The sequence below is a fragment of the Rhodotorula graminis genome (genome assembly GCF_001329695.1).
Source record: "Rhodotorula graminis WP1 unplaced genomic scaffold RHOBAscaffold_8, whole genome shotgun sequence".
Lineage (NCBI taxonomy): Eukaryota > Fungi > Basidiomycota > Microbotryomycetes > Sporidiobolales > Sporidiobolaceae > Rhodotorula > Rhodotorula graminis.
In genome coordinates this window covers 539,138-565,964 of record NW_017264935.1, presented here as the reverse complement: position 1 = coordinate 565,964, position 26,827 = coordinate 539,138, and the positions used below count along the sequence as shown (strand labels likewise).

Sequence of the window (26,827 nt, the reverse complement as noted above, 5' to 3'; positions counted from 1 at the left end):
CTCGACCGAGAGAGACGAGACCGCGCAAGACGGGCTTGGAGGATATGCAGAGCTGCATTGCGCGTACCATCTGCCCACTCTGAGCCGAGGGGGAGAGCACGAGGACGCCAACCTCCTCTCACCCACAGCTCTCCCCACCTCCTCACTCGCTCTCACCAGCCAGCAAGGATGTCGCGCGTCACGGAGCGTAACAAGCCCGACGACGAGGACGCCAGCCAGCTCAAGTTCCCCGCCGGTGCGTCCTCGCCTCTTCCCTCATCCTCATCTCCCCCTCGAGCTCTCTCGCCTCCCTCTCGCGCTCTCAGAGCTGACAGACGAGGGCGTCGCACACAGGCTTCAACGACGAGGACACGCTGCGGCATATGCTCACCATCAGCGACGTCAAGGTGCTCCTCGAGGTGACTGAGATGACGGCCCAGGCCGAGGGCAAGCCCATCCCCGACAACCCGTGCGTCGGCTGTCCTCTTGCGGGTCCTCGATGCGCTTTGCCGTGCTCGAGCACTGCGCTCGAGCGGGGCGAGCGCTGCTCGTACTTGTGGTCTCGGCTGACCCGCTCTTCCCTCCCCTCCCCTCCCCTCGGCTGGACTCGACCCTCTCGCAGCGTGTACAACAAGACCAAGGACTACGTCTCGACCTTTGCCCGCTTCCCCGACCAAGAAGTCGCGCATCAAGCCCGCAGGTGCGCCCCTGCCCTCCCCTTCTTTCCTCCATCCTCCTCGTCGCCCGAGCCGAGCTGAACCTCGCTCTCGCCCGCTCGCCCGCAGCGACGTCCCCGAGGAGAACTTCCAGTTCTACGAACAGGTGCAGCTCGTCAACCTGTGCCCGATGGAGGCAGAAGAGGCAAAGGCGCTCATCCCGAGGTGCGTCGCGCGCTCCCTCGCTCGTACCTCGTTTGTCCTCGACCCGGTCGAGCTTCGTCTGACCTTTGCCGTGCGACACACAGCATCAAGATGGACGACGAGCAGCTGCAGGGCTTCCTCGACAACCTCACCTTGACGCGCAAGAACCAGCAGGTCTGAAGGGGGTTGCACGACTCGCCCTCTCGCATTTCTCTCTCCCTCTCTCTCGCTCTCTCCCGGGCACGCACTCGCAGACGCATGTTGTAACGATAGAGCAGTACCTTCTCGAGAGCACGACCGACGTTGCAGAGAGCCCCCGTGAGAGCTAGCGCGAGCTCACTGCTGCTTGGCGCCCTTGCTGCCCGCCGCACCGACCCTGCGCGCCTCGCCCGCGCCTCGCCCCGCTCCCCCGGCCCTTGCCGACGGCGCTCGGGCGCCCGGCCGAGGCGAGGGAGCCGGCTCTGCGCGCGATGCGCGCGTGAAGAAGCGGTAGTAGAGAAACGCCTCGACGGCGGCGATGGCGAGCGCGCCGAGGAACGAGAGGGCGATGCGCTGCGTGTCCGGGGTGCAAGGCGTCAGTACGGTGCTCGTGGTACTGAGAGGAGCGCACGAGAGAGAGAGGAAGACGGGCGGCGCACCTCGAGGTAGCTGAACCCGAAGCTGACCCACCACACGGCACTCGCGACAGCCGCCATGCTCGCCGCGACGTTGACGACGGCGCCGAGCTCCCTCCTGATCTCGGTCCACTCCTCGGCGGGGCTCTTGAGTCGCCCGTCGTGGGCTCCCGCCGCGGCGTGGAGCGGGACGAGCCAAGGGTGCGGTGCGGGGAGGAGGGACGTGAGAGAGGCGTAGGCGAGGCGGTCTTGCGAGAGCTGGATCGACGAGAGGATGGCGAGGAGCTCGGAGGACTGTGCGACAGCATGGCGGCAAATCAGGACTGCTCGACTCGTGAAGAGAGCGGGGCTGAAGCGAGAGACAGTCGGACGCACCTTGACCCGAGGCGCTGGCGGCGGGGCGTGCACGTCGGTGAGGCGGAGCAGGCTCGCGAGGCGATAGTCGTCTGTGTAGCCTCGAGGTCAGTCTTTGGTGCTGCTCGGGCTGAGGAGCGAGAGGGGAGCGCACTTCTGTCGTCGAGGTTGGCGTCCTTGGCCCAGGTCGAGACGGCGACGAGCAGGTCGTGCGGGATGGTGCGGAACGGCGCGTCGGCGGACGAAAGGGGGCTGCCGTCGAGGCTGCCGGTGCCGTCTGCGGCTTGAGCGCCGGGTCGGTCGTCGACGAGGTCGAGGTGCGAGGCGACGCGGGCCCTCAGCTCGAGGGGGAGGCGCGAGGCGAGCGCTTCGAGGCGGGTGTGGAGTGCGGAGGTGAGCTGGAGGAGGACCATGCTGCACGTGGCCTGTCGAGCGGGTGGAGCTGTCGGTTGTCGAGGGACGAGCACCGCCTCGCAACGACGAGGAGAAGGAGCGCGTCCAGCTCTCGTCCTCAGAGGCGCGCTCGAAGGCGCATGGCACTTGAAGTCCGTGCTACACTGCCCGTCTAGCCCATACAGCCGACAGCTCGTGCGGCCGTCGACTCTGTGTGGTTCTCGCTCGTCCTCATCAGCTCTCGCTTGCTGTCGTCCCTCTCAGTCTCTCCGAGGGTTTTACGATGGTAGACTGGACGCAAGAGTGTACGAGTACAGCTAGACACGGTGTCCACGCTCTCTCGAGTTGTGGTCACTGCTGCTTCGACGAGTGTCGTCACCTCGACGTTGCGGGGCTGGCAACCGCCTCTCTCTCCTGCTCCCCACTCCAGCTTCGAGCTTCAGCACTCCTTGTGTGCCCTACAGCACCTGCACCCCTCTCGAGCCCACCCTGACCCTGCTTCCCGCCCGCAGATCCACCCTCCGCACCCCCTCCACCTCTCGACCACCATGGACACCATTAACAAGGTGCGCCCGCCTCCCCGTCTCTCCTTAGAGGAGTACGAGCTGACCCACTGTCGTGCGCAGATCGTCGACCAGGGCAAGAACCTCGTCAACCAGTACACGAGTGCGCCCGACCCCTCCCTCTTCCCCCTCGTCTCTCGCTCGCCGACCCCTCGCTGACCCACCCGGTCCACAGGCACCGACAGCTCGACCTCGTCCTCGACTTCCGCCGCCACCACCTCGACGACCTCGCAGTCGCACGCCCAGCCGCCCGCTGTCGCCGAGAACGAGCCCTCGGGCGCCGACGCGCTCGTGCCCGACGTCGGCGACTCGCTCGGCGTCACGGGCGGCGTCGACCGCCTCACGACCGACCATGCGACCGTCGGCGACGAGACTGGCGCGGGCGTCGCGGCGCAGGACGGCGAGCCGGCGTATGAGTGAGTCGCGCTTTCTCCCTCGAAGCTGTGCGGGTCTGCCGCAGAGGGCGATCCCTCTGCGCCGGTACTGCTACCCCTTCAGGACTGCGACTCACACTCTTCCTCCTCCCTAACAGGGCGTACAGCACGGCCGGGCGCGACGCGACGGGCACGTTCGACGGCGGCGCCAACGAGAACCCTCCCACGCTCGGCGCCGGCCAGATGCCGCAGTGAGCTCGTCTCTCTAAGATAGATGTTTGGTCCTGCAGTGTACATATTCCCGCCGAGCCGAGCGGCATCGAGCTGTGAGCGAGAGCGAGAGCGAAAGAGGTCCGAGAGCGAGAAGCACGCGCAACTGGTGTGGAAGGTGCGCTCCTCGCTCGCTCCGCTCGCGAGTGTGCACGCTTTCAAAGAGCCGACAGCGCTCGCCCAGAGTCGTCCAACGCCTGCAGCGAGAGCGACCCCGCAGGCTGGTGACCGCCTCGCTTCCCCACACGCCGACGTCGTCATCCACCTCTCCTTCTCTCTCCTCCTCCTCCCTCGCAACTCTCGCAAAGCACACACAGCAGTGCGTCCACCGATCTAGCGTACACCAGGCGCAGCCACTGACCCCTCTCGTGCGCGCAGATGGGCATCCTCGACAAGGTGCGCCCCCCGCCCCCCGCTCGCACCACCCTCCGCCCTCCCTTGCGATCTCCCTCGCCCGCACCTGACCCTCCTTGCACACGCGCAGGCCACCGAATTTATCCACGGCAACAGTGCGCCTCCCTCTGTCCCTCGCCCCTCCCTCGCCCGGACCCCGCAGCTCACATCCTCCGCCCCCCCACGCACCTCCGCAGAGACCGACTCGACCTCGGGCCGCGACGAGTCGGCCATCCACCGCGACGACCAGCAGTCGTACGGCGGGCCCACGAGCGGGTTCGACTCGACCGCCGAGCGCTACAGCTTGTCGTCGGCCGACTCGGCCCAGCAGCAGCAGCAGCAGAGCTCGTTCGGCGGCGGCGAGACACAGGGCATGGGTCCGCAGAGCGGCAGCGCCGGCGGCGACGACGCCGAGTGGGAGGACGACGACTCGAAGGCGCGCCGCCGCGGGTCGACTGCCTCGTCGTCGTCGCGTCGCGGCGACGCCAACGCGTACAGCTCGTCGCGCGGCGACTTCTCGGCGGCGACGGGCGGCGCGTACGGCTCGACGGCGACGCCGCGGTACGGTGCGGCCGAGGCGGGCGCCGACGGGGCGTTCCTCGGCGAGCGGGAGGAGGACGACCAGGAGCGGCAGGCGGGGCAGGAGCAGCGCAACAACCCGTTCGGCGAGGGGAGGGACGAGCAGCCCGGGTACGAGGGCGGGCACGACGAGAGGCAGGACTCGAGCTATGGAGGTGGGGACCGCGGCGTCGACTTTGTCGCCTCGGGTGGCGGCAGCGCGTGTGCGTCCTCCTTTTCCTCTTTTCCTCCTTCCCCCCCCAGCTCGTCGAGCCCCTCCTGACACCTCGCCCCGCACGTACATAGACGGCGACGGCATGAACGAGTACGGCGGTGCCGGCCGCAACAACGACGGCGAGGGCCGGTCCGTCCTCCTCTTTTCCTCTTTTCCCCTCTTCCCCACTTTTCGCCTTTTCTCGTGAGCTGACCCTGTCTTGTTTCGCCCCACAGCTCGTCGTACCAGCCCGACCAGCCCTCGGAGCAGCGCGACGGCTACTCTGGCGGCGAGCGCAGCGCGTACCCGTGAGCGACGGCCCCGCCCGGACCTCCTCTCTCAGCCTCCTTCTCCCCTCTGCTTTCTTCTCCTTCTCTCTCTCTCCTCTCTCGACGAGCCTCGCCCCATCTCTCGTAGTACCCGCTTGATTAGTCAGTGCCCGACCTCCATTGTGCTTTCCTCGCCCGCCTCGAGAGGGACCGAGACCGAGAGAACCGACGAGAACTGCGCTCGCGCCTCGAATACAACAGCCCGGGCAAGCACAGACCCTGCTCGTACCATGCACCTCTACGAAGAGCTCGTCTACAGCAGTGCACCGACCGGTCCCCTCCTGCTCCTCTCGAGGATCCTCGCCCTCAACCAGAACCCGATCCCGACGAGCCCTCCGAGCGCCGCCGTCGCGCGCAGGAGCACCGCGACCAAGAGTGCCCTCCTCACTGCGGCATAGTAGGCGTTGAGCGACATGCCCGCCCAGTTGACGCGGGCGTACGGCGTCCTTGCTGCTGGGCGAGCGGGCGAGGTCGACGTGGAAGGGGACCGAGCGCGCGACGACGGGTGCCGCAGAAGGCGGCGGTACCGGAACGCGAAAAGCCAGATGAGGAGGTTGATGTCTGGGTACGACTGTGTGGCGAGGGGAGCATCAATGAGAGCGCTCGAGAAGGAGAGAGAGAGAGGGAGAGAGGGAGAGGGAGAGAGGGAGAAAGGGAGCGTGGACGCACGAAACGCGGGAAGATGCTCGCCTCGGCCGGCGCGAACGGCGCCAGGTCGGTCGTGTCCTTGTTTCTCAGGCCATTGTCGGTTGCGGCGGCGCCGTTGAGCGGCGTGTCGAGGGCGGCGACCGCGTACGGGTAAGTCGACAGGTCGGACGGCGCCGCGAGGTGCGTCATGTGCGAGACAAAGTCGAGCGTCATGCTGCGGGCGTGTCGACGAGTGTCAGTTCGGCTCGCTGCGAGAGGGAGAGCGAAAGAGAGAGAGAGAGAAGGACGGACCCGAGCGTCAGGCCCCAAAGCTTGAGCTCGGGAGCTTTGCCGCCGGGCGGCAGTGGCGGGAGCTGCTGCCCTACCGCAACCGGGTCGTTCGGCAAGAGGATGCACCTGTGTGTCACCGGGTCCGAGTCAGTGCGAGGTCGCCGGCCCGAAGTTAGTCGAGCCGGCGAGAGGAGCGCGGCGGCTCGACAACAAAGGGGGCAGCGCCGACGCACTTGAAGTCCATCTGGCCGACGAGCATGTGCAAGAGCCACCTGGCGGCTTTGTTCCTGGGCGCGAGGCGCGTCGCGATGTCGATCGGGACCGAGCCGTACTTGGCCGCCGGGGCGTGCAGCAGGTCGAGCGGGATCCAGTGCGCCGACGCGACCTCGGACTCTTGCAGCTCGGGGACCGGTGGATAGGGCGACGTGTGGAGGAAGACTGTGGGAGAGCCGAGCGGGTCAGTGAGGGCGGGCGGGAGGAAAGGGGAGGACGGACGGACCAAACGGCGAGAGGATCATGAGGAGGCGCTTGCCGAGCGAGGTCGTGATCTCTCGGTCGTCGAGCTGGCCGATCCTGCGAGAGTGGGCGAGGTGAGTTTCCTGCGCGGTCTCGGCGAGAGCCTCAGAGGAAGAGGACGCACGAGATCCAGTCCTTCTCGGCGAGGTCGAGTCCAACCTCTGCGATGGTGCGCGAGCGAGTCAGTCGACCCGGCCTCGACCGCACGACCGCACGAGGCAGAGGGATCGAGACGCACCCTCCCAAGTCTCGCGCAGCGCCGTGAACTCTGCCGACTCGTCGTCGGGCTCTTGCCGGCCGCCGGGGAACGCGACGTGGCCGCTCCAGGTGCTGCGGACGCGAGGGCGCGCTCAGTCCGGCTGCAGGTCGGCGGTGCCAGGAAGAAGAAGAGGTGGGGACGCACTCGGTGTGCCTCGTTGCGCGCTTGATGTACAGGACCTCGACGGCGGTCGTCGGGTTGTTGACCCAAGGCTGGTTGAAGAAGGCCTCGAGCTGGTCGAGGACAGCCGGTTGTTGAGCGGCGGCGAGACCAGCAGCGGTTGCAGAGGCAGGAGACGGCTCTTGTGCGGGAGGAGAGAGCGGCGGCGAGGGTTGGAGAGGGAGCGAGGGGGAGGTGGGGGAGCCGCCGAGCGGCGACGACGACTGGGTCGACGAGGGCGGCGGGTGCTCAGGTCGCAGGCGGATGACTGTGTACACACGACGAGAGAGTGAGTCCCGTGCTCGACGCAGCCTCGCACACCTCGCTCGCCCGCAGCCGTCGCGTCGTCGCCATCAGCGAGGACAACCTCCGCACGAGCCAGCTCGCTCACTCCAGCCCCAGAGAGCGGCTCGATAGGCTCGCTGGTGTCCAGAAGGAGGTACCGAGACTCACTGATGGCGACCGACGCGCGCTTCTGCCCTCCAGAGCCGCCCTTGACCGACGATGGCGGCGGCGACGCGATGAGGCGTGGCTTGCTGGCGTGTATGGCTCGCAGGGCAGCGTGCAGCCGTGCAGGGATGCTCCCGGGCTGTGACAGCATGGTCGAACAAGCAGGCGAGGGTGCGAGGCGACGAGGGAGAGAGGCGGGGCCCTTGGTGCCGGCCGCCGGAGGCGAGCGAGAGGACGAGACCTCGAGGTAGCCGGACGCTGCTCTCTCGGCTCCATCAGCGTGCTCACAGGGACTCGGTACAGGTCCAGGGTGCAACTGCAGCCAAACTCTACCGCAAATCCAGCTCGACCGCGTCGTCCTCGTCGTCGCGTGCGCCCGTGCCCCTCTTCTCCAACCCGCTCGCACCCCTGCCGCCGCGCACCTCCTTGCCCTCGACCAGCACGAGCTCCTTGGCACCCGCTCCCGCTCCACCGCCACCGCGACCTCGCCCGACGCCCGCTCCCTCCTCGCCAAGCTGCACGACCGGCGCGCACTTCTCCTGCGCGTCGAGCGCCCGCTGCTGCACCTCGAGGTTCTGGCCCTCGGCGAGCGCCTTGAGGATGGCCGCCTCCTGGCTCGAGTGGAGCGACCGCCGCAGCGAGCGCGAGAGGTACTCGCCGAGGAGCGAGAGCGGCATCGGGTCGGGGAGGGCCGTGAGGACCTGCGGGCGAGCGAGCGGGCCATACGGGCGTGTCAGGTCCGCCTGCTGTAGAGAGAGGCTGAGGAAGGGGTAGAGAGAAAGGGGAGAGACGCACCTCGAGAGTGTCGAGGTGAACGGCCTGCGTCTCGAGCAAGCGCGCCACCTGCGCCTCGCTCGCCACGTCGGGCCTCGCGACGCACATGTCGACGACGAGCCTCGCGAGCCCCTCCCTCCTCTCCTGCCGCGCATGCTCAGCCTCGGACCCGCCACCGCCGCCGCCGCCGTGTCGGGGCGCGCGCCGGCTGAACGCGAGCCCGAGGAGCGACGACGCCGCGCGCACGTCGGCCGCGACGAGCGGGTCGCCGCACTGGAGCGCGTACGTCTCGGCCGTCGAGAGGTCGTGCAGCGAGTGGAGGACGAGCGAGAGCGCCTGGCGGTCGAGGCCGAGCTGCGGGACCGAGTGAGGGTCAGTGCGCGCCTGCGAGAGTTGCGCGACGCCGAGTGAGAGAGGGAGAGAGCCGACGGCGCACCTTGCCGTACACGATGACCCTCTCGAGCGTCAAGCCCCGCATGCCCTTGATCTCAATCTCCTCGAGGTCGGCCTTGGCGCTCTGCACGTCGTACTGGGTCGAGTGGCCGAGGAAAAGGATGGCCTTGAGGCGCACGCGGTCGAGCAGGGCGTGTGCGGGTGCGGCGCCGTTGCCGTCGGCGCTCGAGATCGAGGCCGAGTAGCGCGACACGAGGAACGACAGGAAGGTCGGCGTCGAGTCGGTGGTCGAGGTCGAGGTCGACTCGGCGAGCGCGGCGTAGGCGGTCTCTGCGGGCGAGACGCGCAGGCGACGGTCAGTGACGGGGGCTCGACGCCGAGGCCTGCGGGCGAGAGGACGGCGATGACGGACCTTGCTCGCGCAGGTGCGCTTTGGCCTCCGGGTCGGCGAGAAGCTCGCCGAGGCGACCGATGTACCGCTTGACGAGGTCGGCATGCAGCCGTGCGTCCTGTCGCGCAAGACCAGGCTCGAGTGAGCGACGAGGCGCCTGGAGAGAGAGGAAGGGAGAGCGGAGGGACGCACCGAGTCGCGCTCCTGCAGGACCGTGACCTCGAGGAACCGGTCGGCGGCGTCCGAGTCGACCTTGGCCATCTTGCCGAACAGGTCGCGCGTGTCGAGCAGGATGGGCTGCTTCGGGTCGGTGAAGAGCTGTGCGCGACACCGTTGGCAAGTTCTAAGTCAGGGTCGCCGCTCGAGAGAATGGCCGAGACGGACAAGAGGCGAGCGAGTCGACGCACCCGCAGCGCACGGTCGACGTCGTGTCGAAGGAGCCACAGGCCGTACTTCTCAATGAGCGCCTTGTCCCTGGAGCGCCACACGAGGTCGAACACCTTGTGCACGCCGTCCGCGAAGGTCGGGTCCGAGTACTCGCCGTCGACGATCCTGCAGGGTGGGCGCCGCAGCGTGAGTTAGTGTCTGCCCAAGAACGACATGTGCACCACGATCGGCCTCGTCCGCGAGGATGCGAACGAGAGGAAGGGGGAACAATTGTCGTCGACGCACCTGGTCCAGATGTCGAGCACCCTGCCCGTCTCACCCCGCTCCTTGAGCACGCCCGCCAACAGCGCATGCATGCCCGCGTCGTGGAGCGCGCCCTCGACCTCGGCGAGGACGCAGTCGTTCGGGCCGGCGAGGAGGACCCGGATGTCGTCCGGGCGGTGCTGCTCGGCAAAGAGGCGGACGAGGGTCGTGTCGACGACCTGCGCGAGGCGAGGGCGAGGTGCGACGATCGAGGCAAGAGCGAGGCAAGGGTAGACACGAGGTGAGAGGGGGGGAGAGTGGGGCGAGGAAGAGGGGTTTGAGAAGGTCAGTGCGCACGCTTGCTGCTGCCGAGCTCGGCAGGCGAGCCACGTGATAGAGATAACGACCGACGCACCATGTCGACCTTGCGCGAGTCTCCCTCGCTCCCCAACGCCCCTCCCCTCGCCGCTGCGTCCGCGCCGGCACCCTGCCCCTCTCCCTCTCGTCCCTCGTCCCCCTCGCCGCCCCGTCGCCTCGCCCGCCACCTCGCCAAGTAGCTCCCGAGCGCGTCGCGCGCCTCGGTGCGCAGCTCGTTGCGGAGCCCGACCGTCGTCGAGGCCGACTCGACGTCGGGCTTGAGGTGCGGCGAGTAGTTGCGGTTCAGGTTGTCGAGGACTGCGCGGGCGGCGACGAGTGCGGGTTAGGCTCAAGGTTCTGGCCATGACGGGATACAGAAGTCGGAGAGAGAGATTGAAAGGAGCGACGCACTGTACTCGTCGATGCCCTTGCCCGCCTTGACCTCGTCCTCGACCCCTCTCGGGACCCACACGGCGTCCCTCTCGCCCCGCATGAGCGCGCCCTCGCGCAGGTCGGCAAACAGGCGCACGACGACGCGCGGGTCGCACCCGGCGAGGAGGACGAGGTCGAACGCGCGCGCAAAGTCGGTCTGCGACAGCGCGACGAGCGCGAGGCGGTGGTACACGTACGACAGCTCGGCGTTCTGCGCGAATCGAGGGCGACATGATCGAGAGTGTCAGGACTAGGCTTGTCGAGAGGGAAGCAGAGAGGGGGAGAGAGTGAACAGGCAGACGCACCTCGACCGCTCCCCCTCTCGCACTCCTCGCCCACCCGTCGACGAGCGCCCTCGCGTCCTCGGCCCGCCCACGCTCGAGCAGCGCGTCGACTTGGACGACGAGGGTCAGGGGCGACAAGGCGTAGAGCGCGTTGCGGCCCGTGACGAGGATGCGCGTCGACACGGCGCTCCCGGTCCGCGTCGCGCTCGAGCGGCCCGAGGTGCGGCTCGCGCGCTGCGCCGACGCCGAGCCCGAGCCCGAGCCCGAGGGCGCCTGGCGCTTGGTCGGCGTCCTTGGCGGCGACGACGCCGACGACGAGCGACCTGCGCTGGCGCCAGCGCGCAGCGGGACCTCGCACCACTCGGTCTTCCACCGGCCGGTCGCCTTGCCGTCAAGCTCGAGGCCCTCGCTCGAGCGGACGAGTGCGCGTGGCTCGAACGCGAGTGCGTGCGCCGACGGGTTCGAGGTCGAGGGCGTGGTCGAGGTCGAGGTTGAGGTCGAGGTCGAAGATGAGGAAAGGGAAGGCGAGGACGGGATGGACGACAGGGTCGAGAGCTGGACGACCTGGACGATCTCCTGCGAGTGGATCGAGTGGATCTCGACCGTGTGGTTGTGCAGGAGCGCGACCGAGTACTGGCCGTCGATGACTGTGGGGCGTTCGACAGGTCAGTCTCGCCCACACCTCACGAGACGTACGCGAGCGCGAGGGGCCCGACAAGGACGAGAGGAAAAGCGTGTGACGCACCGAGGCTCCGCAGGTTGCTCGCCCACTCGAGCGTTCCCCTGCACGGCTCGCCGACCTCGTTGACAAACACGCCGAGCGTCGTCGAGCCCGTGTGGCTCGCAATGAGGAACTCGCCGTCGGCGACGCACGCGATCGCGGGGCGCTGTCGCGGGTCGGGCCCAGGAGCGGAGGTGGGCGTGAGGACGGAGGAGGAGGAGGTGGTGGTCGAGGAGGGAGCGGAGGAGGATGTGGTCGAGGGAGGCAATGGGTCGGGATGGGGTGACTGCGAGCGAGGCACGGTGGCCCAGGATCAGTTTCGCTCGACTCATGCGCATCGACGACTGCAGTGAGCGCAGAGGGCGGAGGGGCAGGAGGGGAGGAAAGTGAGGACGAGGGCGCACCTGCGAGATGGGGAGGAGCGGGAGCGCTTCTGCCGCCTGGAGGTCGACGATCGAGTAGTTCTCGGCGTCGGCGACGCATGCCCTCCCGCGCCTAAAGACCGAGACGAGGGCGCCGCTGCGCAAGGGCAGGTCCTGCGGGCGAGGCGCGCGACGAGTCAGGCTCGAGCGCGCGAGAGAGGCGCAATAGGGAGATAAGGGGGTGAGGACGCACCTTGACGCTCGAGATGCCGTCGTTGGTGATGCGGAGCCAGTGAACCGTCCTGCGCTTGAAGACGCACACGTGCATGGCGTCGGGCGCGCCTCGACCGGCGAGCTCGTCCTCGTCGAGCGCAAAGGTCGACACGCCGCGGACGCTCGGGAAGGCGTGGACGTTGAGCGGGGCGAGGGCCGGCAGGGCGTGAAAGGTGAGGACGCCCTCGGAGAGGACGAGGCACTTGTCGAGGCGGGCGAGGAGCGCGATGCGGTCGGCGGGCTTCTTGGCCGGGGTGACGGTCACCTCGTCGACGAGCTCGAGGGCCGAGACCTGTCGGGGTTCAGGGTTAGGGTCAGGGTGCTCGGAAGGCCGAGGGAGGCGAGAGGGAGCGCACCTGGTGCTGCTTGGACGAGCGCCTCGGGGTCGTCGGCGGCGAGGACGGGCCCGGGCTCAGGACACGCTCGATGGACGGCGCATGACGATCTTGGTCGTCGCCGTGCTGGCTGGCGACCGAGTAGAGGCGGACCGAGCCGTGCGAGGTGCCGAGCCAGACGTGGTGGGCTGCGGCTTCGACGGTGCGGACGCTGGCTTGGGCAGCTGGCGAGGTCGAGGTGGCGGACGAGGTGGACGAGGCGGCGGCGGCGACGGATGAGACGAGCTGGCCGATGCGGCTCACAGGTGGCGGCGACGAGGGTGCGGCGGCTGGAGGAGGAGGAGGAGGAGAGGTGGGGCGCGACGAGGCAAAGACCGGGTGAAGCAAGGGGACGAGGGCGTAGGGGGGCGTCTCGAGGGGACGCGTGGGAGTAGACGACGCCACCTTGTCCTTGTGGCCCCACTCAGGGTGCGAGATGGGAGGAGGATCGAGGAGACCTCTGAGGCGACGACGATGAAGACGAGGGGATTCGGGGCCTCGTCCTCACTCGCCTGGACGACTCTGCTTGCCAGTGTGCACCAGCTGTACCACTTGATCATGGCCACGGCTGCCACCCAGCTGCGCCCACCTTCGACAGCCGCCTCGTCGTCCCTCCTCCGCCCTCCCTCAACCTCGACCTCCCGACTCGCTCCCCCGACCTCGGTTACCCGCCCAGGCCAGCCACCAAAGACTCTCAGGCGCCCTCAGCGCGTCCTCCAACCGGGCCAAGCTCCAGGTCCGCCTCGCCCCTCGTCCTCTCGCTCAACCTGCCGCGCGCCTCGCTCACTCGACCTCTTCTTCGCACAGGCCACGATGCAGCTGCCGCAAGCCTCGCGTCCTCCTCTGGCACCGCCACCGCCGCGACAGCCCCATCCGCCTCGGGCCTCACCACCCCTCGCGCCCGCCGCGTCACCCCGGCCACCTCGTCCTCGTCCCTCTCCTCGTCCACCCGCCCGCCGCCCAAGGCCGACGGCGACGACACCGACTCGCACAAGCACCTGAGCCCAACCACGGCCCGTCCACGCTCGCGCATCCTGTCGGCCGCCTCGTCGACCGCCTCGTCGACACGGTCGCTCTCGCGCAGCCTGTCGCGCTCGACCTCGATCCAGGCCACGGCGACGAGCAGCACCGACACGGCGCGCCCTGCGTCGCGCACGCTCGGCCCTCCAAGGGCCGACACGACGCCGCGCAAACCCGCCGCGACCGCCTCGCTCGGCGTCGGCCGCCCGCCCGCCCTGTCCGCCTCGTCGTCGTCCTTGGTCGCGCCCGAAGCCCACACGCCGCGCCGCACGACGCCCCGCCGCCGCTCGTCGGCTGCCTCGGCGTCGACTGCAGCCTCGGTGCGCAGCGTCTCGGGCGCAAGTGCGGCGAGCGCCCGGTCCCTCTCGGCCTCGCAGCGCACGCCGCTGCGCTCGTCGACGCGGCACGGCGCAGGACCGCCGCCGTCCAGTGTCGCGCCTGGTGCGACAGCGAGGCGCACGGGCGGGGCACTCGCCTCGTCGGCGGCGTCCGGGCCTGCTGCGGCGGGCACTCGGGCGCTCGGCGCATCGTCGACGGCGTCGGCCATCCCCGTGCCCGGCGGCCGCACCCTGCGCCGTCCCGAGCTCGGTGCCGCAGGTGGCGGGCTGCGCTCGTCGGCGGCGAGTGCGCTGCGCCGGCCGACGCCGCGCACGGGCTCGAGCGCGCTCGAGGGAGGACCGGGCGCAGGCTCGAGGGCGACGTCCGCTCTGGGGCGCAGCAGCAGGCCGTCATCGCGCCTCGGTGGGCCGACGACGTCGGCCGGCCAACAAGCGCCGCCGCACATCGCGCTCTCGCCGCCCGCCGGACCCGACGCGCCGCTCGTCGTCGGCCCGCCCGCCGCGCCCGCTCAACCCGATCCGCACGCCTACGCGACACCGCGCAAGGGCCCTCTCGCGCCAAGCCCCGCCGACGCGTTCGCGACGCCCGTCGCCGACTCGACCGGCGCGCCCGACGCCTCGTCGGCCCTCTTTGCGCACCCGGCCTTCCTCTCGCCGCTCCCTCCTCCGCCCTCGACGCCCTCGCACCCGCACACCCTGTCGTCGTCGACCGCGACCGCGACCGCGACCTCGAGCACGACCACGGCAGCGGCCGCGACGCCCAAGCACCGCACGCTCCTCGGCCCGACGCGCCGCGCGCGCCCGCGAGAGTCGCTCTCGCTCGAGGAGCTCCTCCGACAGGGCCTCCTCTCGGGCCCGGGCTCGAGCTCGGGTGCATCAGGCGCAGAGCTCGGCGTCCCCGGCGCAGGTGGGCGCGGCGGACCCGCAGCGCAGTCGGCGGCGGCGGCGGATGAGTGGGAGCTACTCCTCGACGAGAGCAGCAGCCGGCTCATGCGCGAGGAGATGCTCGGCGGGAGCGGGGGCGGAGTTGATGAGGTCGCCGGACCGGCTTTGGGCGACGGCGCGGGAGGCCCGAGGACGCCCTGGAGGGGACGGGTCGTCAGCCTCGGCATGTCGGTGCGACGCTCGGGCCCGGCGCTCGGCGCAGGCGTCGGCTCGCCCGGCTCGCCAGCGTCCGAGCGCAGCCTCATGCTCTCGCCGCCGTCGGCGGCGGCGGCGCAGCGCACGTTGTCGCCTCACGGCGGCGGCGAGGACCGGGTCCTTGTTCTGCGCCAGTCGACGACCGAGGCGTCGGGCCTCCGGCGGCAGCTCGCTGCGCTCCAGGCCGAGCTCGACCTCTTGCGGCGTGCGGCGCCCGGACCTGCGCCGTCCTCGGTCGCGGCCGACGGCGGCCCACCTCGCTCGACCCCGGCGCGCCCGGACGCCGCCGACCTCGCCGCACCCGCCGCCGCCGCCGCGGCCAACGAGCGTCTCGCCGCCCTCGAGAAGGAGCTCGACGCGGCCCGGGCGCGCGAGGACGAGGCGCGCCTCGACTGGGACGCCGAGCGGCGCGAGATGGAGCTCGAGATGGCCGAGCTCGCCGCGGCCGCCTCGGCACCGGTCGTCGTGCCCGTCGGCGAGCAGGACGGTGCGGCGGTACGCGCTCGCGAGGTCGAGCTCGAGGTCGAGCTCGCTGCGGAGCGGGCGAGCGCCGCGCGGGCCGCGGCGCAGCGCGAGTGGGACGCGGTCGGGGCGGCGGCGAGGCGCGAGCGGCTCGACGTGCAGGGCGAGCTCGAGGCGCTCAGGGTGCTCAAGGGCGGGCTCGGACTGTGGGTGTAGCGCTCGGTGCGGCAGGGAATCGAGCGTGGTGTCGAGGACGAGGAGAGGGGGGAGCGGCGCAGCGGCGCACGGGCCCTCTCGTCGCTCTGTGCTCTCTCGCTTCTTTCCTCTCGGCTATGCTTGCTTGCGCTTTGCTTCTCTTCCAGCGTCTGCGTCTCGTCGAGGATCTCGATCGGGCCCGGTCGAGATGTCAATGTCGCAGTGCGCTCGTTGCGAAGGCCAGCCTCGTACTAGTACTCGTGCGCTCGCCGCAGCTTCTCTGTTCGGGCTCGCGACGAGAAGGAGCGATGACAGTGCTGTGCGCACGCGACGGTCGAGCTTGGCGAGGCAGCGAACTCGGCTTCGCGGGCGACGTGCGTCAACTGCGTCCTCCCCCGCAATTCGCGCGTCGGCTCGCTCTTGTCAACGTCGAGCTCTCGTCCTCGCTCTCCTCTCTCCCCCTCCTTCTTCGCACTCTTGCACACTTCCAGTTCCCCACCCAACACACACCAAGAACGACATGCAGGCCACCGCTCAAGCCGTCAAGGACGTCCTCTCGTCCGACGACTCGTCGTCGTCCAAGCCCAAGCCGGGCCAGTTCGACCGTGGCTACCAGCCCGACCCGACCGCGTCTAAGGAGTCGCAGGGCGGCGACGACTCGCGCCCTCCCGGCGTGCAGCACACCATGCCCGGTGCGCCCCCGTCTCCCTTTCCCCCCCCCACCGAGCCGACGCGAGACGGCGCGAGCTGACCTTTCCTCGCCTCTACAGACACGCTCGTCGACGACGTTCTCGCCAACGGCACCCCGTACAAGCCCGTCGGCAAGTTTGAGGGCCGCGTGTGGCTCATCACGGGCGGCGACAGCGGCATCGGCCGCGCGACCGCCATCCTCGCGGCTCTCGAGGGCGCCAACGTGTGCGTCCCGCTCTCTCTAGTCTCAAATCTCTTGCACTGCGACTGACTGGGAAGCACGCTCGCAGCTCGATCGTGTACCTGTCGGCCGAGCAGAAGGACGCCGAGGACACGCGCGACTACATCACGCAGAAGACGCAGGGCCGCAGCCAGGTCCTCCTCCTCCCGATGGACGTCAAGCTCGAGGCCAACGCCATCAAGGCCGTCGACGCCACCGTGTCCAACTTTGGCCGCATCGACGTCCTCTTCCTCAAGTGCGTCGCCCCTCTCCCTCGCTCCCTCTCCTCGCTCGTGCGACTCGAGCTCACTCAGTCTCTCTCCCTCTCGCAGCGCCGCTCAGCAGCTCGAGAACCACGACATCACGACGCTCGAGTCGAAGCAGTGGGAGGACACGTTCCAGGTCAACATGGTGCGTCCTCCCTCCCGAGCGGCGGTTTCGAGATCTCGACGCTCACACCTCTCTTTTCCTGCGCAGCACCACATGTTCTACTTCTCCAAGGCTGCGCTCCCTCACCTCAAGAAGAACAAGGGCGCCAACATCGTCACGAATGCCTCGGTCAACGCCTTCATCGGCCGCCCGGACCTCCTCGACTACACTTGTGAGCACCTCCCTCCTCGCTCATGCCTGGCTCGACACTGACCCTCGCATTTCCTCCCTCGCAGCGACCAAGGGCTCGATCGTCGCCTTCACGCGCGCGCTCGCCAACCAGCAGGCCGAGCACGGCATCCGTGTCAACACGGTCGCCCCGGGTCCGTCTCCCTTTCTTCCTCTCGCGACTCTGCCTCTCTTCCCTCGCGCCGCACTGACTCGCCTTCCTTGTCGTGCAGGCCCGATTGTCACGCCCCTCGTCCCTGCGACGTTCGGCAAGGAGGTGCGTCCCCTCTGTGCGCCGCTCGGTCCTCGCGACGTACTCGGACCTGACGCTGTCCCCCTCCTCTTCCCTTCCCGGCCCCCTCCCCGCTCCCTTCTCTCCCTGCCTCCCTCGCACGCCCTGTCGCCACCTGCAGAACCTGAGCCAGCTCAACTCGGGCCCGCTCGGTCGCCCTGGCCAGCCTATCGAGATTGCCGCGCCGGTCATCTTCCTCGCGTCGTGGGACGCAAGCTACGTGACCGGTGTGACGATTCATGTGTCGGGCGGCCAGGTGCGTCCCTCGCTGTCGTCGTCGACCCGCAAAAGCAACGAAACTGACTGAGAAGCCGTCTCTTGCCCGCAGTACGTCGCCTGAGCGCGCTCGCTCTCGCGCTTCGAGGCCCGCCTCTCTCGCTTGACGCCGCAGTTGTTCGTAGCTTGCCAGAGCTTGTAAATAGTCAGTCGGCGACGTTCGGATCCGCTTTCCCTCGGAGAGATCGCTCCCCCACCCCGTCGCCGGCCGCGGACGCCGTCCGGCCGGCCTCGCTCGCTCGCTCTTCTCTCTCCTGCCACCCCCACTCGCGCTTTTGCACCTTCTCGCAGCAAGCCACACACACACTCGCTCATCCGCCAGCCCCAGCCCAACCTCACCCCCTCGCCTCCACGCCCCACCCCCAGCTTCGAGATGACGGCCACGCTCGCCGCCTACCCGACCCCGGTCGCGACGCCTCCTCCTGCGGGCGCCCTCAAGACGCGCAAGCAGCCCGCACCGCCGTACCTGCCCAACCGCCACGACTACAAGCCGACGCACCCGTCCCTCTTCCTGATCGAGTTTGGTCCCGAGGGCGAGGAGTTTGGGAGCTGCCTGCGTGCGGAAAAGGTGCGCCCTCGGGTCCTCTCTCGTTCCCTCTCTGTGTCTATCTGTGTGTGCGGGTTGCGCTGCGGGCAGGGCAGGCGGTGCGCGGCCAGCGAGTCTGTCACTGACCGCGGCCGCGACGACCTCCTCCTCCCTCGAGCGCAGGCATACACCAAGGGCGACATCCTGTGCCCGATCCGCGCCACGCTCCCGGGCACCAAGGCCTACTCGTCGGTCCAGGTCCTCCCCGACCCGGCCCTCCCCTCGTCCTCGCGCGCCGCGTCGTCGTACCCCACCTCGTTCTCCGACGCGGCGCCCTCGTCGACCCGGCGCCACATCGAACTCAACTCGGACCTGCTCTACGTCAACCACTCGTGCGACCCCAACGTCGTGTTTGACGTCAACGGGCGCGAGGCGCACGAGGGCGAGGAGGACGCGAGCGGCAACTGGGAGGGCCGGTGGAGGGTGCGCGCCGAGAAGGACATTGCCAAGGGCGAGGTGCGTCTCTCGTTCTCCTCTCGACTTGGCCTGAGTATCCGCCGCAGCTGCGCGCCGAGGGGTGGCGGCGGCGGTGCCAGGAGTTGGGGTCGAGCGAGATCCTAAGCGTCTCTCGCGCGTCCACAGATCCTCACGTTCGCGTACTTCTCGACCGAGTGGGACATGGACCAGCCGTTCCACTGCCTGTGCAAGACCGAGCGGTGCCTCGGTACCATCCAGGGCGCCAAGCACATCGAGCAGGGCGTCCTCGACGGGTGCGCTCCCTCTCCCTCGTCTACCTCCCTTGGCGCGCACCGAGCAAGCTCCTGACCTTGTCTCTCGACTCGCAGGTACTTTGTCAACGACCACATCCTCGCTATGAAGGCGCTGCAGCGGGAACAGGCGCAGCAGTGAGCGGCGCGAGCGAACGAGCGCACGAGGAGGAGGAAAAAGTCGGGCCCGCCGCGCCGGGTTCCGGCGCACACCAGTCGACAAGATCTTCAAAGAGTGTATCGCAATGCATCAGTTCCTCATTCTGCTCGAGCTGGTCGAGAGGGAGAGTGACGCTCCTCGACTCGAAGCGAGTTGTCCGTGAAAGGAGTCGGTTCGCGTCGGTGCAGCTTGGGCGGCACGGCTTGCCTGACTCTCGCTCGTGGTCGACGAGCTCTGTGAGGAGGACTGCGCGTCGCTCAGGCCGCTCGAGAGGCAAGCAGCTGCTGCGGCCTTGACGTCGTCGTCGTTGTCGGCGAGCGACGGACAGAGGACAATCGCTCCGCCCTTGTCGCGCGTCCCGCCCGCCAGTCTCGAGCGAGCAGCACCAGTAGCGTGCACTCAGCACCTCGACAGCGCACCCAGTCGCCGCGCTCGCCCTGATCAAGCCGCCCGCCGTCCTCCTTCCTCTCCTGTCGCCCACCTTCTCGCTCGCGCCTACAGTACCGACTCGCTCCCCAAGATGCCCTCGCGCACCTCTGCAGGGCCGGCCAGTCCGCCCAAAAAGGCTGCGCCCCCGCCGCCAGCCGCCCTCAACGGGCCCGGCCCGACCTCGGCGGCGCTCGCGCCCAGAGACCAGAAGCGCACCCAGGCCGGCGACCAGAGCGCCTACGAGCCGGGCAAGCCCATCCGCTTTGTCGTGCGTCCCCTCTCCCTCCTCCCTCGGTGTACTCTCGCGCCCGCGCTCACGAGCTCCTCGACCCTCCCCTCCTCCCCTCGCCGGCCTTGATCAACCTCGACGACGCACCCCACCCGCAACAGGACGAGGAGGTCGAGAAGATGCACAACGAGATCGACAAGCGCGCAGAGAGCGACCGTGCTGTTGCGCGTCGCGCCCTGCGGCACCCGAGCCCGCGTCGGTCGCCCGGCGTCGGCCTGCGCGGCTTCCTCGTGCGGGTCGCCCTCCTGTACCTCGCCATCGCCTACTTTGTCGCCTGCCCGCACGACCCCAAGCGCGAGTACGCCGTCTGCCGCGGTATCGACACGGTCGGCGCCCGCGCTCGCCAGCTCGAGCCGCACGTCCGCCCTTACGTCGTCCGCGCCCAGCGCAAGCTCCAGCCATACGTCGCCGAGGTCCAGCACCGCACCCAGCCCTACGTCGACACGGTCAAGCCCTACTACGACCGCGCCGACCGCCTCGTCCGCCCTCGCCTCGCGACCGCCTCGGCCCGGTACCGCTCGACCGTCTACCCGGCCCTCGCAGGCGCCGTCGTCCACTCGCAGGAGCTCACGCGCCCGCTCACGCGCAAGGTCAAGACGCAGTACACCAAGTCGCTCGCGCCGAGCGTCGAGTGGTACACGCTCGCCCTCGAGCGCTGGTACGCCGCCCAGCTCGCGCCGCACGTCGACCGCGCGTCGTCCTCGGCGCGCTCGCTCGCGACGTCGGCGCAGCGCGCCGTCGCCCCCGTGTGGCAGAACGGCGTCCCGGCGGCGCAGCACCACTGGCGGGCGCACCTCGTGCCGTTCTCGCGCTCGGCGTACGGCACCTCGCGCCGCACCTACGTCTCGCACGTCCACCCGCGCCTCGTCACGGCGTGGAGGACGTCGCACGGCGTGTACCGCTCCAAGGTGCTCCCGGCGCTGCAGCGCTTCTGGAGCCGGTTCATCGCGCCGCAGCTCGCCAAGATCCAGGAGCGCGTGTACGAGTACAAGGCCAAGCGCGCCAAGCTCGACGCCATCGAGCGCGTCGACAAGGCGACCGACAAGATTGCGCAGGAGCACGCCGACGACGACATCGAGGGTCCGTCCTCCTTTCGCTCGTTCCCCCAAGCCGGACTCGTCCTGACTTTGTCCTCGCCTGCCCGCCCCCGCAGACTTTATCAACGAGCTCCGCAACGACGGCGCCAACACCGACGTCGACGTCGACGCCGCGCCGGCCATCCCTGCCGAGCAGGCCGCCCCTCCCGCCTACTCGTCGTCCGTCCCGCCTCCTCCGCCCTCGGCCGAGGACGCTGCCGCCCAACGTGCCTCGCAGCGCGCCGCCCTCGAGGCGCTCCAGTCGACGTACGAGACCGAGATCGCCGCCCTCGGCCAGGCCGAGCACCGCCTCCTCGTCAACCGCCTCGCCGACATCCGCTCGACGGCCGCGGCCGACATCCCCAAGCGGTTCGACGCCGCGCTCGAGGACCTCGACGACGAGGGCGACAAGATGGTCGGCCGCCTCGGCAAGTACTTTGCGCGCGTCGCCGGCGACGACAAGCACTCGGTCGACGACAAGGTGCGCGACGCCGACGACCTCGCGGCCAAGGCGGTCGCTCGCGTCGCCAAGGCGGCGGGCGCGCTCGAAGCCGAGGTCGACGAGTACCGGCGCGAGCTCGAGGAGCGCGAGGAGGCGGCCGTGTGGCTCGCCAAGAAGAGCGTGTCGGACCTCGTGAGCAAGGCGACCGACGAGCTCGGCCGTGGGTGGACCTGGCTCGACGGCACGAGCGCCAAGGACTGGCAGCGTGCGTCCGCCTCTCTCTCTCTCTGCTCTCTCTCTCCACGTCGTCGCCGTCCCTGACCTTGCGCCCATCGTCGAGCAGGCTACCACGGCCTGCGCCGCGCCGAGGAGAACCTGCACAAGAGCTTTGTCGACCTGCAGTCGGGCGCCATCAAGGACGCGTCGCTCTCGGCGCACAAGCCCTTTGCCGTCCTCGACGAGTACCGCCAGCAGCCGGCCAAGCTCGTCAAGGCGTTCGAGACGATCCTCGCCAAGATCAAGGTCAAGGGCCAGCGCGAGCTCAAGGGTGAGTGGCTCGGCGTCGTCCCCGAGGCGCAGAAGGCGTACGATGCCGTCACCGGCAAGCTCGGAGGCGTCGTCGACGACCTCAAGCTGTCGGCGTCGTCGGTCGCCGGCTACGAGCCCAAGCCGACCAACGTCGCCCAGTCGGTCAGCTCGCTCGCCAAGGCGGCGCAAGCGTCGGCCTCGTCGCTCGCCGCCGAGGCCGTCAGCGCCCTGCCGACGGTCGAGGCGTACCACGAGTACCGCGACGCCGCCAAGTCGGCTCTCGGCGACGCCTCGCAGCAGGTCCTGCGCGCCGTCGGCGTCGAGCCGTCGCCGACCGACATCCGCCAGACGGCGGCGAGCATCGCGCACGCCGCTCAGGCCTCGGCCGCGACCGCCTACGCCGAGGCGTCCCAGTCGGCCCTGCGCGCGCTCGGCAAGGAGCCGTCGCCGACCGACCTGCCGCAGTCGATGACCTCGATCGCCAACGTCGCGAGTGCGTCGGCCGCCAGCGCCTACTCGCAGGTCGTCTCGGACTACCCGTCCTCGATCTCGTCGGCGCTCGCCGCCGCCACCCAGGCCGTCGACGACGCCGCAGCCGCCGCCCTCAGCAGCGCGTCGTCCGTCGCCGCGTCGGCCGCGAGCGTCGTCGCGTCGCTCGCCGCCCCTGCGGCGACCATGATCAACGCCGGCGTCGTCGTCGACCGCCTCGGCGACGTCAAGGAGGCCGCCAACGAGTTCTTCGGCGACGTGAGCCAGGACGCCCTGCGCGCCGTCGGCGTCGAGCCGAGCCCGACCAACCTCGCCCAGTCGGCCACGAGCGTCGCCCAGGTCGTGCGCTCGGCCGTCTCGCCTGCGCCCGCCGTGTCGCGCTCGGCATCGTCCATCGCGAGCGCCGCGTCGCGCTCGTCCTCGTCGAGCTCGAGTGCCCTCTCGCGCTCGGCGTCGTCGGCCTCGAGCGTCGTCTCGCGCTCCCTCTCGTCGGCGTCGAAGGAGGGCGCGTCGGCGTCGTCGTCGGTCGCGAGCCGGGTCAGCTCGGTTGCGCAAAGCGTCAAGAGCGTCGCGTCGAGCCTCAACAAGCCGCACCCGAGCTACCGCAAGAGCCAGGCGGCGGCGTCGGTCGTGAGCGCGACTGACCGGGTCAAGCGCGCCGCCGGCGCCAAGGTGCCCGTCGCGCGTCGTGCGGCGACGGCTCAGCCGGTCGCGGCTGCGGCATCGGCGGCGCCGGCGGCCGAATCGTCCGTGTCGAGCGTCGCGAGCCAGGTGTCGACTAAGGCCGAGCAGCTCGCGAGCCCGCACCCGTCGTACAAGGCGAGCCAGCGCCAGGAGAAGATCGTGCGCGCGACCGACAAGGTCAAGCAGGCCGTCGTGCACGGCGAGCTGTGAGCGCCGTTACGCCTCGTCGCGCGCCTCGACCTCTCCCTCCTCTCTCTCCACCTTTCTCTCGCTCGCCGGCGGCCCTTCCTCGCCACGCGCCCCGCCTTTATCCGCCTCGTTCGGCCCTTGGACCTCGCGTTCACGGTCGGCACCCACGTCGATCCTCAGCAACCCTATCTACAGCCTTCGTCGCCTCGCCTGTAGCACTCTCGCGCTCTCCCTCTCTCTCTCGTTCGTCCTCCTCCTCGCCTATACCACCACGCCCCACTCTCTCTCTCTCCCTCCCCTCCACGACGTCCAGCCGCGCTTCCTCCACGCGCCCTCCCCCACGAGCACGTCGTCGCCGGCGACCTCGAGGTCCGGCCTCGGACGTTGAACGGCTCGGACAAGTGTCGGGCGCGCCCGCTTGGTCCTCCTCCGCCCCGCTTCGACCCTCCCTCCCTCCCTCCCTCGTCCTCCGTCCTCCTCTCCTCAGATACAGCCTCTGTAGTCGGAACGATACCCTGCCCTTGCTTTCGTCAGTCTCTCTTTTGCAGCATTCGATTCGAGAGGTGGCAGCAAGGCGAAAGAGCGCTCGATCCTACCGAGAGAGGCAGGGGCCGAACCGAAAATGAAAGTCGGTCGCAGCGTCACCGAGGCGAAATTGCAAGGACGGCGCACGCGCTCCCCCTTTCAGGGTCGTCACCGAGGCGAAAGTGCGAGCGTCGGGCCAGCGACAGAAGCTGAGAGAGACGGGCTCGAGCGACGACGAGGACGAGAGCTGGCTCGCCTCGAGCTGCGCGCACGGTGATGTGCGGGCGCGAGGTTTATCTGACGAGCGGGTGCGGTGGCTAGCGCGGTCTCACGCTCGAGAGAGTGGGGCAGCGCGCGAGCTTCTGCGCGGCCCCCGCTGAGCGAGGGGAAGGCTTCGCCGACTTCGACGCTAGTGTTGTCCCCCCTGCCGCACTGTTCCGGCCTCGCTTGCAGGCCAAACAGCCAGTGACTGCAGCACACAGCAAGGTCCCCCCACAGCCAGCACCACCAGTCGTCGACCGGGCTCGCCAGCTGCCGTCGCCCCTCCTCCTGCCCCCCTCGACTTCTCTCTCTCCGCCCTCCACCGCTCCACCCCCAGGTCGACTGGCGACATCGGACAAGTCCGCCTTCACCTCGTTTCCCCCACCACCACCACCCACCGCCCATGGACACGTTCGCCTACCACCCGCCGGGCCTGTCCCTCTCGCCGGCTCAACCTCACCCGCACCACCTCGCCGACGATCCCGCGACCGCCGCCGCCTTTGCCGCTCGACCGGGCTCGTCATCGGGCGCAGGCCCCAGCACGGGCTTCACCCAGACGCTCCCGCCCCTCCAGGAGCACGTCTCGAGCGAGTCGGCGGGGCCGGCCGCGGCAGGAGGAGGAGGAGGAGGAGGAGGAGGAGGGGCGGCAGGCGGCAGGCCGACGCTCGTCGGGTTCGAGCAGCTCACGGGCGAGGAGCCGCCGGTCGCGAGCACTAGGACGGTGTACGGCGAGGCCCCAGACGGCACAGGCGCGGTCGCCCACTCGCTCGGCGGCGGCTTTCGCGACCCGTTCCCGGGCTCGTCGGCCGCAGCGGCGGTCAACCCGTACGCCCAGGCGCCGCACGCCCACTCGTTCTTCAACCCGCACCCGAACGTCAACATGCGCAACACGCGCCCGATGACGGCGCCGTCGGGCCCGTCCTACTTCAACTCACCGTCGTACTCGGCCGCGCCCTCGGCCTTCTACGCGCCCGCGCTCCAGCAGCAGCAGCAGCACCATCACCAGCACCAGCAGCAGACGAGCGCCAACGCGGCGTCGACGTACGGTGCCCTCGACCTCGCCCCGGCGCCGCCGCCGCACGTCCCGCCCGGCTCGTCCGGCGGCCTCACCTCGTCGCACTCGCAAGCGACGTTCCAGTACTCGGTCGACACGTCGCCCAACCTCGACTACGACGCCTTCCGGGCACGAGGCTTTAGCCTGCCCGACGTTGGCGGCGTCGGCGCGAGCGATCCGGCCGGCCCGGACAGCGCGTCGCCCTCGTCGTCGAGCACGCCGTTCTTCTACACGCCGCCGTCGGTCGCGCCGGGCAGTGCCCTGCGCACCCTCCAGCCTGCGCCCCCGCCGCCCATGGCGCCCGCCGACGGCTACTACCCGGCCGTCCTCGACCCGGCGCAGGCCCTCATGCCCGCTCCCCTCACCGCCTCGACCTCGGCCATCCTTCCTCCCTCCTCCGACCTCCCTCCTCCTCCTGCATCCTTCCTCCAGCAGCAGCGGCCGCAGACGGGCCCGACGCCGTCGACGCGGCGCGGCTCAACCGGCGGGAGCGGCGGCGCGGCGGGCAAGCAGTACAACTTTGTGCAGCAGGCCGGCCAGTCGAACAAGCGGCCCCGGCGACGGTTCGACGAGATCGAGCGCATGTACAACTGCGACTACCCGGGCTGCACCAAGGCGTACGGCACGCTCAACCACCTCAACTCGCACAAGACGATGCAGAAGCACGGTCCCAAGTCGACGCCGGCTCGTGCGTCGCTCGTTCCTCCTTTTCATCGATCTCAAGGACGGTACTGACTCAAACCTGTCGCCCCCTCGCAGAGTTCAAGGAGATGCGCAAGGCGTGGCGCGAGCGCAAGAAGGCCGAGGCCGCGACCGCCGCTCGCGACCGAGCCGCACAGCCCCAACCTCTTCCCACACCACCTTCCGCCCTCGGTCCTCCTCTCGACACGGGCGCCGGCGGCCTCCCGAGCGCGCTCGGCCTCCCGCCGCACCTCAACGACCGCCCTCGACCGAGCACCTCGGCCGGCGAGTACCACTTCTCGATGCCGGCGCCCTTCATGACGCCGCTCGGCGCGCCCATGCTCGCCTACCCGCCGCCTCCGCCCGCCGCCGTGCCGCAGTCGGCGCCCCAGGGCATGTTCGACGCGCCGCACGCGTACGACGGCGACGCGGCCGCTGTCGGCGGGCCGTTCGCCCTGCACGACATGTACGGCGGCGGCGCAGGGCACGGTGGCGGCGGCGGCGGTGGCGGCGCAATGCGGCCCGTCACGGCGCCGTCGTACTACGTCGCGCCCCAGTTCGGCGCCGGCTCGTCGTCGGCCTCGTCGGGCTTGAGCCATCACCCGCTCGCGCAGCCGCCGACGACCGCAGGCTCGTACGTCCCGCCGCGGCTCGTGAGCGGGCAGGCGGGAGGAGCAGCGTTTGGCGTCGGCGCTGGCGCCATGGGCGGCGACCGGCGGTTCAGCCTCCCGAGCTCGAGCCTCGGGTACGGGCCGCCGCCGCCGCCGGGCACGCAGTGGCACTCGCCGCAGCAGGACGCGATCAAGCGGTTCTACCGCCAGCAGTACCAGCGCGAGCAGGAGCAGGAGCTTCAGCAGCAGCAGCAGCACGACGCTCAGCAGCAGCAGCAGCAGCAGCAACAGCCGGCGACGACGCTCGAGATGCCGCGGCCCGTCCTCGCCGGGCCCAACGGCTACTCGGCCCTCATCCATGGCGGCGTGACGGCGGCGCAGGCCAGTACTGCGGCCGAGGGAGGCGCGGGCAAGCTCGGAGGAGAGGACGGCGGGTCCTACGAGGAGATCGCGGCTCAGTGAAGTCTGGCTCGTCCTTCCTCGTCACCTCTCCTTCCCCCTCGACACTCGTCGATCTCTCGCAACTTTTAGAACGCGTGCATAGTCTCCCCCTCGCGCATCCGTGCCTGTACAACTCGTGTCCCTCCCACATAGCCTCCCCTCCTCACCTTGAGCTCCCTCGCAACGCGCACATCGTCCTCGTCGCCCACTCTCGCACATTGTGCACGAGCTCGACGTCTCTCGGCGAGCTC

General features: G+C 69.8%; 10 protein-coding genes across 10 annotated transcripts; 8 read left to right on the top strand and 2 right to left on the bottom strand.

Moving 5' to 3' along the window:
• The first annotated feature begins 146 nt into the window (after positions 1-146).
• RHOBADRAFT_65205 (uncharacterized protein) lies at positions 147-1,123 on the top strand. The gene is made up of 5 exons (XM_018418663.1): positions 147-235; positions 334-448; positions 602-675; positions 761-860; positions 944-1,123. The coding sequence occupies exons 1-5, from the start codon at positions 169-171 to the stop codon at positions 1,017-1,019; spliced, it is 432 nt and encodes a 143-aa protein (XP_018270380.1). The 5' UTR covers positions 147-168; the 3' UTR covers positions 1,020-1,123.
• A 52-nt stretch (positions 1,124-1,175) lies between these two features.
• RHOBADRAFT_54171 (uncharacterized protein) lies at positions 1,176-2,220 on the bottom strand (the record flags this gene model as incomplete). Its single annotated transcript, XM_018417183.1, has 4 exons — positions 1,176-1,391; positions 1,478-1,747; positions 1,829-1,899; positions 1,962-2,220. The coding sequence occupies 4 exons, from the start codon at positions 2,218-2,220 to the stop codon at positions 1,176-1,178; spliced, it is 816 nt and encodes a 271-aa protein (XP_018270379.1).
• A 492-nt stretch (positions 2,221-2,712) lies between these two features.
• Positions 2,713-3,446, top strand: RHOBADRAFT_54170 (uncharacterized protein). The gene is made up of 4 exons (XM_018417182.1): positions 2,713-2,766; positions 2,827-2,866; positions 2,939-3,179; positions 3,296-3,446. The coding sequence occupies exons 1-4, from the start codon at positions 2,749-2,751 to the stop codon at positions 3,390-3,392; spliced, it is 396 nt and encodes a 131-aa protein (XP_018270378.1). The 5' UTR covers positions 2,713-2,748; the 3' UTR covers positions 3,393-3,446.
• A 339-nt stretch (positions 3,447-3,785) lies between these two features.
• Positions 3,786-4,884, top strand: RHOBADRAFT_44815 (uncharacterized protein; the record flags this gene model as incomplete). The annotated part of the gene is made up of 5 exons (XM_018414484.1): positions 3,786-3,803; positions 3,892-3,916; positions 3,998-4,582; positions 4,665-4,722; positions 4,809-4,884. The coding sequence occupies 5 exons, from the start codon at positions 3,786-3,788 to the stop codon at positions 4,882-4,884; spliced, it is 762 nt and encodes a 253-aa protein (XP_018270377.1).
• A 270-nt stretch (positions 4,885-5,154) lies between these two features.
• Positions 5,155-12,754, bottom strand: RHOBADRAFT_54168 (uncharacterized protein; the record flags this gene model as incomplete). The annotated part of the gene is made up of 24 exons (XM_018417181.1): positions 5,155-5,472; positions 5,571-5,763; positions 5,841-5,945; positions 6,053-6,257; positions 6,319-6,392; positions 6,460-6,496; positions 6,574-6,665; positions 6,739-7,021; positions 7,207-7,342; positions 7,626-7,904; positions 7,999-8,331; positions 8,414-8,700; positions 8,783-8,879; positions 8,954-9,079; positions 9,169-9,313; positions 9,434-9,630; positions 9,807-10,066; positions 10,160-10,391; positions 10,486-11,111; positions 11,210-11,471; positions 11,590-11,721; positions 11,801-12,112; positions 12,177-12,566; positions 12,653-12,754. The coding sequence occupies 24 exons, from the start codon at positions 12,752-12,754 to the stop codon at positions 5,155-5,157; spliced, it is 5,223 nt and encodes a 1,740-aa protein (XP_018270376.1).
• Positions 12,755-13,007: 253 nt separating this feature from the next.
• On the top strand, positions 13,008-15,406 carry RHOBADRAFT_54167 (uncharacterized protein; the record flags this gene model as incomplete). The annotated part of the gene is made up of 2 exons (XM_018417180.1): positions 13,008-13,029; positions 13,062-15,406. 2 exons carry the CDS (start codon positions 13,008-13,010, stop codon positions 15,368-15,370), a joined length of 2,331 nt encoding a protein of 776 aa, XP_018270375.1. The 3' UTR covers positions 15,371-15,406.
• A 423-nt stretch (positions 15,407-15,829) lies between these two features.
• Positions 15,830-17,595, top strand: RHOBADRAFT_65203 (uncharacterized protein). The gene is made up of 9 exons (XM_018418662.1): positions 15,830-16,041; positions 16,120-16,264; positions 16,330-16,515; positions 16,592-16,670; positions 16,737-16,860; positions 16,925-17,011; positions 17,090-17,133; positions 17,270-17,404; positions 17,477-17,595. The coding sequence occupies exons 1-9, from the start codon at positions 15,870-15,872 to the stop codon at positions 17,486-17,488; spliced, it is 984 nt and encodes a 327-aa protein (XP_018270374.1). The 5' UTR covers positions 15,830-15,869; the 3' UTR covers positions 17,489-17,595.
• A 97-nt stretch (positions 17,596-17,692) lies between these two features.
• On the top strand, positions 17,693-18,984 carry RHOBADRAFT_37319 (uncharacterized protein). The gene is made up of 4 exons (XM_018413426.1): positions 17,693-17,992; positions 18,134-18,466; positions 18,593-18,720; positions 18,796-18,984. The coding sequence occupies exons 1-4, from the start codon at positions 17,798-17,800 to the stop codon at positions 18,857-18,859; spliced, it is 720 nt and encodes a 239-aa protein (XP_018270373.1). The 5' UTR covers positions 17,693-17,797; the 3' UTR covers positions 18,860-18,984.
• Positions 18,985-19,273: 289 nt separating this feature from the next.
• RHOBADRAFT_54164 (uncharacterized protein) lies at positions 19,274-23,024 on the top strand (the record flags this gene model as incomplete). Its single annotated transcript, XM_018417179.1, has 4 exons — positions 19,274-19,574; positions 19,697-20,675; positions 20,749-21,378; positions 21,457-23,024. Exons 1-4 carry the CDS (start codon positions 19,398-19,400, stop codon positions 23,022-23,024), a joined length of 3,354 nt encoding a protein of 1,117 aa, XP_018270372.1. The 5' UTR covers positions 19,274-19,397.
• A 601-nt stretch (positions 23,025-23,625) lies between these two features.
• Positions 23,626-26,780, top strand: RHOBADRAFT_54163 (uncharacterized protein; the record flags this gene model as incomplete). Its single annotated transcript, XM_018417178.1, has 3 exons — positions 23,626-23,631; positions 24,127-25,531; positions 25,603-26,780. The coding sequence occupies 3 exons, from the start codon at positions 23,626-23,628 to the stop codon at positions 26,595-26,597; spliced, it is 2,406 nt and encodes an 801-aa protein (XP_018270371.1). The 3' UTR covers positions 26,598-26,780.
• Positions 26,781-26,827: the final 47 nt, after the last annotated feature.

Coding starts and splice junctions, on each gene's coding strand:
- RHOBADRAFT_65203 (XM_018418662.1), top strand. CDS start 15,870: ATGCAGGCCACCGCTCAAGCCGTCAAGGACGTCCTCTCGTCCGACGAC. Junction 16,516..16,591: donor ATCGACGTCCTCTTCCTCAA/GTGCGTCGCCCC, acceptor TCCCTCTCGCAG/CGCCGCTCAGCAGCTCGAGA. Junction 16,861..16,924: donor GGACCTCCTCGACTACACTT/GTGAGCACCTCC, acceptor CCTCCCTCGCAG/CGACCAAGGGCTCGATCGTC.
- RHOBADRAFT_37319 (XM_018413426.1), top strand. CDS start 17,798: ATGACGGCCACGCTCGCCGCCTACCCGACCCCGGTCGCGACGCCTCCT. Junction 17,993..18,133: donor GCTGCCTGCGTGCGGAAAAG/GTGCGCCCTCGG, acceptor CCTCGAGCGCAG/GCATACACCAAGGGCGACAT. Junction 18,721..18,795: donor GAGCAGGGCGTCCTCGACGG/GTGCGCTCCCTC, acceptor CTCGACTCGCAG/GTACTTTGTCAACGACCACA.
- RHOBADRAFT_65205 (XM_018418663.1), top strand. CDS start 169: ATGTCGCGCGTCACGGAGCGTAACAAGCCCGACGACGAGGACGCCAGC. Junction 449..601: donor AAGCCCATCCCCGACAACCC/GTGCGTCGGCTG, acceptor ACCCTCTCGCAG/CGTGTACAACAAGACCAAGG. Junction 861..943: donor GCAAAGGCGCTCATCCCGAG/GTGCGTCGCGCG, acceptor TGCGACACACAG/CATCAAGATGGACGACGAGC.
- RHOBADRAFT_54170 (XM_018417182.1), top strand. Junction 2,867..2,938: donor CCTCGTCAACCAGTACACGA/GTGCGCCCGACC, acceptor CCCGGTCCACAG/GCACCGACAGCTCGACCTCG. Junction 3,180..3,295: donor GACGGCGAGCCGGCGTATGA/GTGAGTCGCGCT, acceptor CCTCCCTAACAG/GGCGTACAGCACGGCCGGGC.